The following is a 13,010-nucleotide window of genomic DNA, read 5'->3' on the forward strand; positions in this document are numbered from 1 at the left end:
AACGGTTTCGTGTAGGTAGGATTCTAGGCAAGTAAATGTATGGCTTTGCTGTAGCAAGTATCAAAAGTAAATAATTCGATGGTTAAGTTAATAAGGCATGTTAATGCAGCATGCTGCTAGACTTCAGATTTTTGTCAGCGACGGCTTAAAACCACCATAGTGTAGTTTATTGGCAATTTTCAATAGCAAAATCGAATAAAAGTACTTAAATCCATTTCCGGCATTTTCGATATTCAATGGTCTCAATTCCGGAATTGTAATATCGGAAAATTTGTCCGAGATTCCAGAATTTCGAAATTCCGTATAAGTTATTAGTATAAAAAAAATGAAAACTTGAGATTTTCGTGGTAGGTACCTGGGAGTTTCGTAATTACTTCTTTGGTAGTGAATGTCCTGTCCATTCTTGTTCGGGGTATCCGGGAACTAAACCCTAGTTGCCCCCCTGTGAAATTAATCATAAATTATGAGACAGGTATATTTTACTGACTGGCTGCTGACTCGTTTACCTTCTCGATTTGCTCATACAAGCCAAATATTAGCGACCAGTTTTGGTCGATTCACAATCAGAAAGAGCGGGAAAAAGTTATTTTGTAACTCTGCGGATAAAATCCCATTTATACATTGTAATAGAAAGTTTGATTACTCGAGCACTTATAGAGTTTTATTATTTCAGTGGAACACATGTTAGCAGAATGTTCTGGAGTAACAGCGGTGTTAGACTGCGGTGCAGACCATTCTCGGTTATACAGAGACTACATCGAGTCTAGTTTCCCATGGGTTGTTGAATTTGGCCTACCAGACCATTTTCTTATTGGGATTTCTATACAGGTAACTTAATTATTTGACTAAGTTTTGTCTGAAAAAAATCCGCCGTTCTTATCTACAATGTTATGTTCTTATTATGTATAATTCTCAGACGATTAAATATGAAAAACACATTTAATGTTAGGCACCAAGACTTGTTCCTGTAGAAAACATTCTGAGTCTGTTGACTGTCATTTTTAGTTCAGTTTTTCGCCTTTTCTCTGGGTCAAACTTGATCCAACAGTTCAGCGGCGGAACACTGCAAGCTTTAAAGTGACCTTTGAGCCGAGTACGATTGAAGGGGAAGGGCCAGCAATGTACCAGCAATTGGACCAGCAATGTACGTCGGTTATCACTGGCGAATTAAATAGCAATGTACGGCCCATTGCCAGCTGGCCCCTATGTACTGTGTAGCACACGAAGGCCGGAGGGCTTGGTAGAAAGGAGAGCAGGCACCTATTTTACCATCTTGACAATCGACACCTGCAACTGACAATTTTTCTGAACATCTCTGGGTCTGTAAGTAGTGACCACAGATGTAGAATGACGCTAATGCTTAAATAAAAAGAAAATTGAAGTGGGTGATGAAGATTGTCGTAGACTTTTATAAATTTTGAGGAAACGGGAAATTTTTACTTTTAACTCCATAGCGGCCGCTTGAATGTACCAAAATGTAAGGTTAGGTTAGTTTAATTGTTACTCAAATATATATTTTTTTACCTGTATAGTACATACTATTTATAACGGTTGCCAATAAATATGATTAGCAATCTTGAACCCTTTCTGTAGTAACTTCATTGATTCGAAATCTGAATAAACCAACTTTAACTCGGTAAAAAAAACAACGAGTTGCACTCCGGGAGTGCCTACAGAAGTGAAAACTAAATGACTAGTCCAAAATGTCTGCAGCACTATGTATAATTGACCCATCCTCCTTTCTATTGAAAAACTTTAGTTCCGAAATTGCTGGTCAGTGAGCTTGTTTAAAATTCGAAATTCAAAATTGTAGCGTTAATTGTTTAAAATTCGAATAGAAATTGTAAAGTTACCTTGCAGACGTGATGATATTATAGAGATGATATTTTGAGTTTTATTCACCAGTACTAGAGTTCACTTTTATTAGCGATTTCATCAAGATGTAGCTTTATTGAATTATATTTGAGTGATATAAAGTAAGAATGTAACTGAGATCCTCGTATTTCAACCCGTACAAGATTAGAACCTTTTTCAGGTAATGTCATTGAGTTTTTCTTTATTGATTTAAATGCCATCTAAATGAGTGGCCATCTAAACCTTACGGTCACGTGATCGCCTTACGCTGTCTCGAGTTTATCATTTTTTCCCCACCTCAAAAAGTGCCCAGCGCCGCTAAAGAAGTTTTCACTTCAAAAAAAAAACATAATTCTAATGGGCGTCCCTAGCCATTGGACAAAGCCGAAATGTACATAAGCATTAGGGTATTTAGAACCAGTAGGAATACAAAGTATCATAACATGATAACAATCGGTGTAGCGGTTACAAAGAAATTAACAAATTACGATTTTTTTACTTTGGAGCAACCTGTATGTGTTAGTAGCTCCTGAGGTAATAAATAAAGGGTGTCCCAAAAAGGACGCAAGATTTGACATTGATGAAAAACACATTTTTTTTTCGTTATAATATATTTGTATATAAAATCTTGAAATACATAAAATAGGGTTATTTGTGGAATAATACGTCAGGCAAATGTCCTCCTAGGCTTTGCTGGCACATACGCACTCTTTTGTCAAAATTTTCTATGACCATTTTGCATAGATGTGTCTGAGTTTCTCCAATGCAGCGTCGAATTTCCTCTTTTAAAGCATGAGTGGTTGTGGGCTTATTGGCATAGACTTTAGGCTTTAAATAACCCCATAAAAAGAAGTCTAAAGGCGTTAAATCGCAAGATCTAGGGGGCCAATTCTGATCACCGAATCGAGAGTTCACACGACTAGGAAATGTTTCATGCAGTAATTGCATCGTTTCTCTGGCTGTGTGGCAAGTGGCCCCGTCTTGTTGAAACCACATTGCTTCCACATCGATATCCTCTAATCCGGCTAGAAAAAACCTTGTTATCATGTCGCGATATCGAGCTTCATTAACAGTAACTGCTTGACCGGCCTCATTTTGAAAAAAATATGGCCCAATAATGCCTCCAGCCCAAAATCCGCACCAAACAGTGACCCGTTGTGGATGCATTTGTTTTTGAACAATCACATGTGGGTTCTCTGAGCCCCAAATGCGGCAATTCTGACGATTAACAAAACCATCGAGATGAAAATGTGATACGTCGCTAAACATGATTTTGTTTGAAAAATCTGTATCCCTGTTTTGGCGGTCGATAATCCATTCAACGAACTCTCTTCGCTGTCCATGATCATGAGGCTTCAGTTCTTGTGTTATTTGAACTTTGTAAGCATGGAGATACAGATCTTTAGTGAGTATACGCTGGAGAGAGCTTCTTGAAATTTGCAATTCTTGTCCACGATGCCTAACGGATGTTCCTGGATGTTCACGGACATTCTGACGCACTGATTCGATATTGCCATTTGAACGGCTTGTTTTTGGACGACCAGTGGAATGAACATCATGAATTGATCCACTCTCCCTGAATTTTCCAACCACTCTACTCACAGTTGATGAAGTCAAGTCAATATTCCGACCATATTTTGCACGGAATTTTCGAACCATACCCGCCAAACTTCCATTACTTTTAAAATATTGTTCAATAACAAAAACGCGTTGATCTTTCGTATAACCCGCCATTTTTACAAACCCTAAACATTCAGCTGTCAAATAGTTTTTATTTAGGGTTGCCAGCACTAAAATACAAAAATGGCGGCAAATTGAAATCTTGAGTCCTTTTTGGGACACCCGTTAGTATGAAACCTTCTTCGACCGTTTTGATTATCTTTTTTATTTATGACATTAATAAGATTCTGACTTTTGACAAATGTCATCATTGCCGCACATTTTCAAACAAATTGTCAAAAGCACTGCCAATGATTAATACAGTAGGTATGTTTCTTTTTGTTGTCGATTATTGGAAATAACTTTTGTTTGATAATTTATTTTTTTATATTTTGTTCTAATTAAAAAAATATTACCGTTAGAGCATTTCTGAGAAGTAACCCTACGTGGGATTTCAGGGTTTTTCCAATGGCTAAGATCACATTGTATAGGTCTAAAACGCACCATTCAAATTTTGTAACAATTTTAGCACAAAAGCTTATTGCAAAGTAGGTATATGGAAATTGCATATGAAGATGCGCAGTTTTATTTTTGATCGAACTTATTGATTCTCTTTTTTTTAACCTAATTAAAAATAACACTTCTAAATAATGATATCTGTGATCCCGGGCACGCTCAGATCGCTCAGTGAGAGTGAGAGAAGAACCTGAACTCACGGCGCCTTAAAATTGTCACCTTATCGTATAGGTAATAAGTTTGCTCAAAGTATAGTTTATTCGCTATCTCACTCTGATATTTAGCTACATTTACGTTATTCTAATTATGGTAAATTAAATACCACATGTAAGTAAATTGGTGCAGTGGTTTGAGTGTGAAGAGGTAATAGATAGACAGACTTTGTTTAGTCAGTAACATATTTGTTTCATTCTGTTTCAGTTTATAAATATAGCTGCAACCTTAGCCTGGAATTACTCGGATCTCTTCATAGTTTGTATAAGTTATTATTTGACTTCAATCTTACAAGGAATCTATAGAAAAGTGATTGATAATAAAGCTAAGGTATGTATACGAATGGTCTACAACTATACCTAATGCTTTTAGGTACTTACTGCATTTCTAAGTTATTGTCCAGATTTTGGAAATGTATGTTTGGAGGATTGAAGGCAGAGGCTGGGATTTTAAGATAGGGGGTGGGATTTGAGGTTCGATGACCTCAGATATTACCAATGGCAATGCGTCGGGTATTAGCATTTTTCAGCAATCCAATGGCAGATTTATTGTATGCAACTGAACCAAATGAAGATTATTCTGCTTAAGAAAGCCGCAGCACAGCAGGTTACTTGATGGATTTATAATGTCAGTCGATGTACGGTTATAATATTAGCTAGGCCCCCCGGCAAGAACAGAAATTATGAATTTGTCTTTCAGAATGCTAATACAGTTCCCCACCAAACTTCTTTTACCGTATTGACTAGTTCTTTTTAGGAATTTTTAAATACTCAGCCATAAGGTTCTGCTAAACTTTGAGACGTCCTTACTAGACTTATAACTTAAGCACTTATAATAAAAATAAAAACAGGTAAACAAACATTAAGCATTAATATTTGATATCACACAATAAAAGAAAATTGAGTATTTTTTCTCTCTGATCCTAGAAACCCTCAAAAGGTATCTTTTTCCGTGTGACGTCACATTTAATCCTAATGTACGGTCGGACCGATTAATTTTACTCGGATACAATGGGTTACTAACTCCCATTGTTGTATAATCTGCTATATTCTCTCAGTTGCAGTATTTGTCGTCAAGTTTTTGGGCTTCGGTTCGAGAGGACTATAACCACGCGTCGCAGCTGGTGCGAGCGGTCGATGAAGTCATCAGTGGGGCCGTCTTCGCATCTTTTACCATTAATCTGTTCTTTATTTGCTTTCAACTGTACAATCTTTTGTCGTTAGTATTTCTTTACTGAATTAGTCTAAGCGTATTTATATAATACAATAAGGTTTGTATGGTAGAAATGACGCTATAAATATCATTTTATGTGTTTCTTGGTTTTAAGACTGTATCGATAATTATAGGGACAATTTTTCTGGCCACTATTTTATTTTTAATTTGCTTTTTAATATAAACGTCATATGTAGGTGTCAGATGACATGTCGTAGAGCACATATTTTAACACTTTTTACTTGCTTAATTTTAATTTCGCAAAATGAGAAGTATTTCACGACGAAAACGAAAACGAATCGTGGACAAATACGTACCTACGCGAAAAAGGTATTTCCATAAGAATGATCGCGAAAATTGAGAATGTGAGTCGTTCTGCCGTTTTTAATGCCATCAAAAAGTATGGTCTGGATCTGTCCTTCAATGATAAGCCAAAAAGCGGCAGGCAAGTTGGTTCACATAACCGCAAAATGGACTCCAAAATACGTCAAACAATAAAATAGTCACCCAATGCTTCAATAAGGAATGTGGCCAAAAAGTGTAAAATATCGGTAGGCATGGTCCAGAGGCCAAAGAAGCGGAACAACTTAAGGACCTATCGAAAACGACGGAAACCAAAACGATCGCAAAAGAAGGCCGCAAGCGTAAAAACTCGCCTTAGAAAATTATACGACACTGTTTTGACTAAAAATTAACAGTGCATAATACAAGATGACGAGACCTATGTGAAACTCGATTATTCAGTACTACCGGGCACAATACTTTACTGTCCGCAAAGGAGAACAACTGGATGAGAGTAAAAAGTCAATTTATGCCGAAAAATTCGGGTCAAAGGCAATGGTATGGCAGGCGATATGTGAATGCGGTATGAAATCCACAGCGTTCATTACCACTGCCACAATGACTCCTGACGTTTATATCAACGAGTGTTTAAAGAAGCGGATTTTGCGGAAGCATGATACGACGCCATAGAGGGTCTACTTTGTTTTGGCCTGATTTGGCGAGTTGCCATTATGCTGCTCGCACCAGAAAGTGGATGGAACCCAACGATATCCAATATGTAGACAAGTCTGTGAATCCGCCCAATTACCCTGAAGTCCGATCAATCGAGGAATACTGGGCTATCATGAAGAGGATACTACGGCAACGTTTTGCGACAGCGAATTCCGTAGACAGATTTAAAAAGGACTGGGTAAAAGCGTCCAAAACTGTCACCATTGGTGTTGTCCGCAACTTAATGAAGAATGTACGAGTAGGTACAAGTTCGGAAAATCGCCAGAATTCAGAAGTGACAGACCTGAACGCTTAATAATATGCTTAAAATATGTTCAAGTTACATCACGTAACGACAGCAACATTTTAATAAAAAAATTGTGTATAGTATGTCACTTTTTATTTGTCCCTATAATTATCGATACAGTCTTTAGACAAAGGCCTACGTCTTTTTTTTCACTTTACTCGATCGTCGACATTTAAATTCATTCGAAATAATTTTCCCAATGCCCCTGTGTGTGCGCCACAGTATACAGTGCTGTTTTATAAAACACAATTCCCTACATACAAAATACCACGGTAGATAACCCTCGGACAAACCTTAAGGTTTGATTTCTGGTTATTGTATCAAAGACCAGTATTGCAGGTATGTTGTAAAGCGGGATCAGAGGGAGAGATATATATTTATGATTTAATTTTAAAACATCAAAGAGAAGTTTTCCCTTCACGTACTTCTTCATAAACTAGATATTCAATGCAATTACAAAAAGTCTTAGGACCTTATCCTGTCCACTTTTATTCCACCTGACTACGAGTAGCTTATATATTTATGTTGTGGTTGACACCATTGCTAACGCTTGCTTTGCTTAGATCTGAGGATCTGACACCTAAAATTGAAATACTAAATTTCGATAGTCCGCTTTATTAGGTACTAAATGTCTTTATAATAAATCAGATTTTAGTTTCACTCCACCAATAGTCTCCAGTCAAAATACAGTAAAAACTAATGACAAGACAAAGAGTTAATTTCTTTCACAAATAACTCAATACTACCCTTATATAACTTGTATGTCTTTCCCATCACGGAACAATGGTGTTCCGGACCTTTGGGAGGCGTGCGCGGAGCCGAAGCCAACACGTAGAGGCCCTTTTGACACTTTAATGAAATGTAAGGGGTACACCGAGCGGAGGCTGCCCTTGCCCGTGTCATGGGACGCACGCAGAGGCAGCACCCGCCAGGGTGTAAGGACTATTGAGAGTTGATGGAATCTAAAATGAACTAGGTTATTGGGTGAAAGCGATGGACTAAGAACTGAGCTATGGGGTAAAAATCCGGACGCCTGCCTAATAAAACGGTATGCAATTTTATTTCCGGCAGACGGTGAATCGCCCTCACAAGATGGACCCCCACAAAAAGCGACATCTAGGATGGCTCAAGGGCAACACCGGTGTGAGCGGCTCAGGGGTGTCGAGAGGTGTGCGCCGCTTTCTACCCAGTGGCTGTTAACAGCCACTGTGCCAACTCGCGTCTTATGCATATTTCACTTCCACCCCTGGAGCTTATAGCTCTAACGACTCCACTCTGGCCGGCCGTCTAAGGCAAGCCAGAGGCAGAGAATCCTAATATAACTTTATTATTATAATTCCGCCATTTTATAACTTTTTATTATATTCTTCTAACGGTAAACATTTAAAAAGAATGGTGTCTAAAATGATTTATTATTGAGTAGGAATCTCCTACTTGCTTGGTAAATGAAATCTTTCGTGCATTTAAGTTTTGGATACAAATGTAAGAATTATAGAAGTTATAATAATTTTCATTCAACTGAAAACTTACTGCCCGTTGCATTTAGTTTTAAAATTTGACAACATAAAAATAGGACACTTCCTGTGTTCGATTTGCGAACAATATGGGGATATGTTGCCGGCACCCTTGTTGTGGAAAAATAGTTCACCTGCTTGTTGTAGCAGTTTCGAGTATTATTTGTTCTAAATTATTGTTTAACTATAAAGTAGCTACGTAAATTTATTTCAGAGATGGAATGCGACAAAAACCTACGGTAAATTGCCCAAGATCTGGACGCGGGTTAGTACAAATATTGTAAAGTCTAGCTAGTCCATAATTTATAATCTTAGTTTAAAGGTACTGTTAACTGACTTACTTCGAAATCTGATGTAGGTAGATTTTGTTGTAGGTAATTGTTGCAGTAATTTCGTCAGTTGGCCGCGTATTGATGCCCGTAGACGAATAAGGCGTTCGATTTCTTCCGCCATCGTCGGCAATTTGTTAAATAATAAATTATATACACGAACGTTATTCAATCATAACAATATATTTTCAATTAAGTGACAAGCAGAATATGTCAATAACTGTATTCTGAATAGCGAATATGAAGAGGTCGTGAAGGTTGGTCTATGACAGGTACCCTATACCTACGTCCGATTGCTGGGCATCGGCCTCCTCTCATCCACGTCAGGCATTTATTCCTTACGCTAGCACAAAGCAGGTTGGGGGACATATGTACATCTTAGAATTGCTTCTGGTAAGAGCAAAAGAATTTGAACCCACGACTTCCCGACTGAAAGTCGGACTTCGGAAACACTCAAGTACCACCGGCTGGGACGCTATGCGTGACAGCAATATTTTATCCATTAACGTCAACAAACGATAGAGAAGCAAGTAGGCTAAGTAGCTAAGTATTAAATTGTTGACCTGTATTGGTTAAGTATCTCCTGTTTTTATTTAATTAATGATCACTCATTAACAAATTTCAGGCCTTTGGGAGGATATGAGAATGTGATATATCTCAGTTATTCAATGATGTTTGTTTTATTTCGATATTTGTGTGTTTCTCTCATCGCTGCTCGAGTGCACACAACCTCACAGTCCCTGGCCCCTGCACTTTATGACGTTCCATCGACCGTTTATAACGTTGAGGTATGATTATTATCTATACTTACTTACACATGTGACACCTTATTAAGTACACAATATTTAAAAAAGAATAGTATAAGAACAAAAATTAGAAATATTTCTGGGAATAAGTTAACATAATCAACACGTATTTTTCGAATGGACTGTACGACTTAGCCAATATTTCAATTAGATCAATGAAGTATTTTACACGTTCATTTTACGCAATGCATTTTAGGTTAATACAGCAAATAGAGTTTATGATATGTAATAAAATACTATAAACGCTTGCCATTATAAAGTTAGGTGTTTATTTTGTATTACAGTTATGTTTTCTGTAACTTCACTTATCTTCTAGGTTCAAAGGTTATTGGATCAAGTTCATCATGACACACTGGCTTTAAGCGGTCTTCAATTCTTTTATGTCACCAAAAGTCTCGTTTTGACTGTAAGTACCTCTTCCATTTATTCATTGTGCTGTAAGGGGGTTTGGCCAAAATTGTTAACAAGGGTTGATAGAAACCCTATTACGCCTTTAGGCCGAGGGTTTTTGTTAAGGATGTTACGGAGGTGGGTTTACCGGAGCGGAAATCGGAATAAAGTCGTTCCATATTACACTGCTTTATGTTAACACTCATCCAAAAGAACGCACAAATATGACGCAACACCATTACGAAAGTAACGGGCGGAACTAACCAATTTATTAGGATAAAAAGCCAGCGATCGTAAGTTATGGGTAGTCGAGGTCAAATATATATAAACAATATAATACAATACTCTTCATTACATACCTCACAACAAAAACTGAAATTAATTTGGCTGAAAATACTTTACATTTAATTTGGCGAGAAGCAATGGTCCGAACAAGTCCGAAAACCATAAATTTGTAATTTACGTTACAAAATAATTACTTTTTATGATTATAAATTTATTTACCGTCGGTAAACTAAGTGGACCTGTGTCCACGTCTGTACAAAAACTTCTGTAGTTCGTAATAATTATTAAAATCACGTCAAATAAAAATCACATCCATACCTACTAGTATAACTCTCCGAAACTACTAAAGTCACAGAAAACGGATATTATTCTGATAGCTTATCTATATGATCTGCCCTATCAACTATCTTCGATTTATCGTCACTTCATGAGACTTTATGTACACACTGAGAGAAAAAACTAACAAAAACACACTTAGAATTACAAAAATAAAACTTAATCCGGGGACAAGGAGAGTCAACTAATAGGAACAAATTGACTTTTGCAATTTCCATTTAGTAGGAAATACAACTTCTATATTTGTAATTTGAAGTATGCTAGAGTAATTTCAGAAATTTGGTTTTGTTATTCCGAGAGGTGCTTTAGCAATATCGGAGGTGATGACGTCATGGGTGAGAACTAACCGTTTTGTAATTCTAAGCGTGCTTTAGCAATATCGGAGACGATGACGTCATAGGTTTTACTAAACTGTACTGCGATTCCAAGCTAGCTGTTGTTATTCTAGAGATAATGACGTCACAGGCAAAAACTAAACTGTTTGCAATTCCTCCGCCCCTAGCAAACGGGCGCCGCGAGAGCATGTCGCGCGCGTGGTAGCTACCCGTCTCTATTTCTGTCTGTATGAATAAAAAAGCATTTGGTAGTATATATCTCTGTACTAAAGAGGCACTATAAAAGCCTGTCGAGATATTCTACCCATTCCTTTCTTATTCATACAGTCAGAAAGAGACTAGTAGCTATTACGCGCGCAACATGCTCTCGCGGCGCACCTGTGCTAGGGAGGTTGGAATTGCAAACAGTTTAGATTTACCTTTGATGTCATTATCACTAGAATAACAACAGCTAGCTCGAAGTTGCAGAACAATATATTCCTGTAGACCCCAACTACACAGTAGGTCGCGGGTTAATATGTCCATGGCCCACAATATATCCTAAATTTATTATTTAACTTAAGTATGTTTTAAACAAAGAAGACACGAGACACGCCCGCCCGACATCCGACACAATACTAACTCTAACCAAATGAACGTAGCAAGTAGCTGTGTTGGTATTACAAAACTCGTTTAGTGATTGGTATGTACAACAATGAACATAAACACAACAAGTCTATCTACTAAATACCAGTAAACTTTGTAATGTCGCTATAGTAACAACTGAATTGTTATTTTAAATGGGGTAATGTTATTCCCGCGAACTCGTTTTTTAGATATTACAAAACTATGTAAGTGAGACATTTACTAAAATCATAACTTGAAATCACAGATGCTTTTTTCCAAAAATCACAAACTTTACTAGTAAAAATCGGAGAATTTTAGTAGTAATAAAAATGGATTGCAACAAATACTGAACTTTGTTTAATGCTCCATTTACTAAAGTCTGTTTGCTGAAATTAGATTTAGTATTACTGAGCTGTTTGTAGAAATAAATAAATTTTACAGAAATAGTGAAACTTCCATGATTACTACTAAAACTTCATTTTTTCCCCCAGTACAGAACTGTTTATTAATTCCTGGTGGTGATTTTTCTCTCAGTGTAGGATAAAAAGCCAGCGATCGTAAGTTATGGGTAGTCGAGGTCAAATATATATAAACAATATAATACAATACTCTTCATTACATACCTCACAACAAAAACTGAAATTAATTTGGCTGAAAATACTTTACATTTAATTTGGCGAGAAGCAATGGTCCGAACAAGTCCGAAAACCATAAATTTGTAATTTACGTTACAAAATAATTACTTTTTATGATTATAAATTTATTTACCGTCGGTAAACTAAGTGGACCTGTGTCCACGTCTGTACAAAAACTTCTGTAGTTCGTAATAATTATTAAAATCACGTCAAATAAAAATCACATACATACCTACTAGTATAACTCTCCGAAACTACTAAAGTCACAGAAAACGGATATTATTCTGATAGCTTATCTATATGATCTGCCCTATCAACTATCTTCGATTTATCGTCACTTCATGAGACTTTATGTACGCAGGCAGATTTGAAACCTATGTTGTTTGTTACAGGTGGCTGGTTCTATTTTTACATACGAGCTGGTTCTATTGCAGTACGGTGGATAATTATAATAAAAAAGTAATATTACTAAATCTATATCTTTATCTATAAATCTAACATACTATATAATAAAATATAAATTTGAGATATTATTCAGTTTTATTTTACCAACTCTAGAAAAATACAAGAGATACGAGTATTTTTCAAAGTAGTGACGAAATGTCTTGTTGACTACTACAGGTATGATCAATTCAAATGGAGCAAATATTATGGTTGACATTTACATCCACATTAATCACAAGACAGAGTTTATAAATAGGTATCAGCTTTAAAAAAATCGGGCTTTTGAACGGATCAGGGAAAACGGTTCCGGTCCCTCAGCACAAAAAAGGAATTTGTCAGATACGAACATTCTAACTAAATCCTCCACTGTTACGCGGATCCATCGAAATCAGTACCGATCTTAGGCTTTGGTCTCCTATTTTATGCTATACACGACGTTTAACGTCAGCGTCAACGTTCCCATCGACGTCTGAACTGAACTCAACGCACAGCGGCGGCGGTCAATACATTCGCAGTGGACGTCGACGATTCGCTGTCGTTGACGCGAGTGGTCATGTGTGGCATTTGTGTAATATT

The 13,010-nt window shown here is 36.9% G+C and overlaps 1 protein-coding gene across 1 annotated transcript; it reads left to right on the top strand.

Moving 5' to 3' along the window:
* Nucleotides 1-681: 681 nt before the first annotated feature.
* Nucleotides 682-12,436, top strand: LOC134805067 (gustatory receptor for sugar taste 64b-like). The gene is made up of 6 exons (XM_063778354.1): nt 682-828; nt 4,432-4,572; nt 5,300-5,460; nt 9,175-9,385; nt 9,720-9,809; nt 12,383-12,436. Exons 1-6 carry the CDS (start codon nt 682-684, stop codon nt 12,434-12,436), a joined length of 804 nt encoding a protein of 267 aa, XP_063634424.1.
* Nucleotides 12,437-13,010: the final 574 nt, after the last annotated feature.

The sequence above is a fragment of the Cydia splendana genome, chromosome Z (genome assembly GCF_910591565.1).
Source record: "Cydia splendana chromosome Z, ilCydSple1.2, whole genome shotgun sequence".
Classification (NCBI taxonomy): domain Eukaryota; kingdom Metazoa; phylum Arthropoda; class Insecta; order Lepidoptera; family Tortricidae; genus Cydia; species Cydia splendana.

Excerpts from the sequence above, each read along its gene's own strand:
- LOC134805067 (XM_063778354.1), top strand. The coding sequence starts at position 682 with ATGTTAGCAGAATGTTCTGGAGTAACAGCGGTGTTAGACTGCGGTGCA. Across the intron at positions 4,573-5,299 it reads TGATTGATAATAAAGCTAAG|TTGCAGTATTTGTCGTCAAG; the intron begins GTATGTATACGA and ends ATATTCTCTCAG. Across the intron at positions 5,461-9,174 it reads CAACTGTACAATCTTTTGTC|TATCTCCTGTTTTTATTTAA; the intron begins GTTAGTATTTCT and ends GTATTGGTTAAG.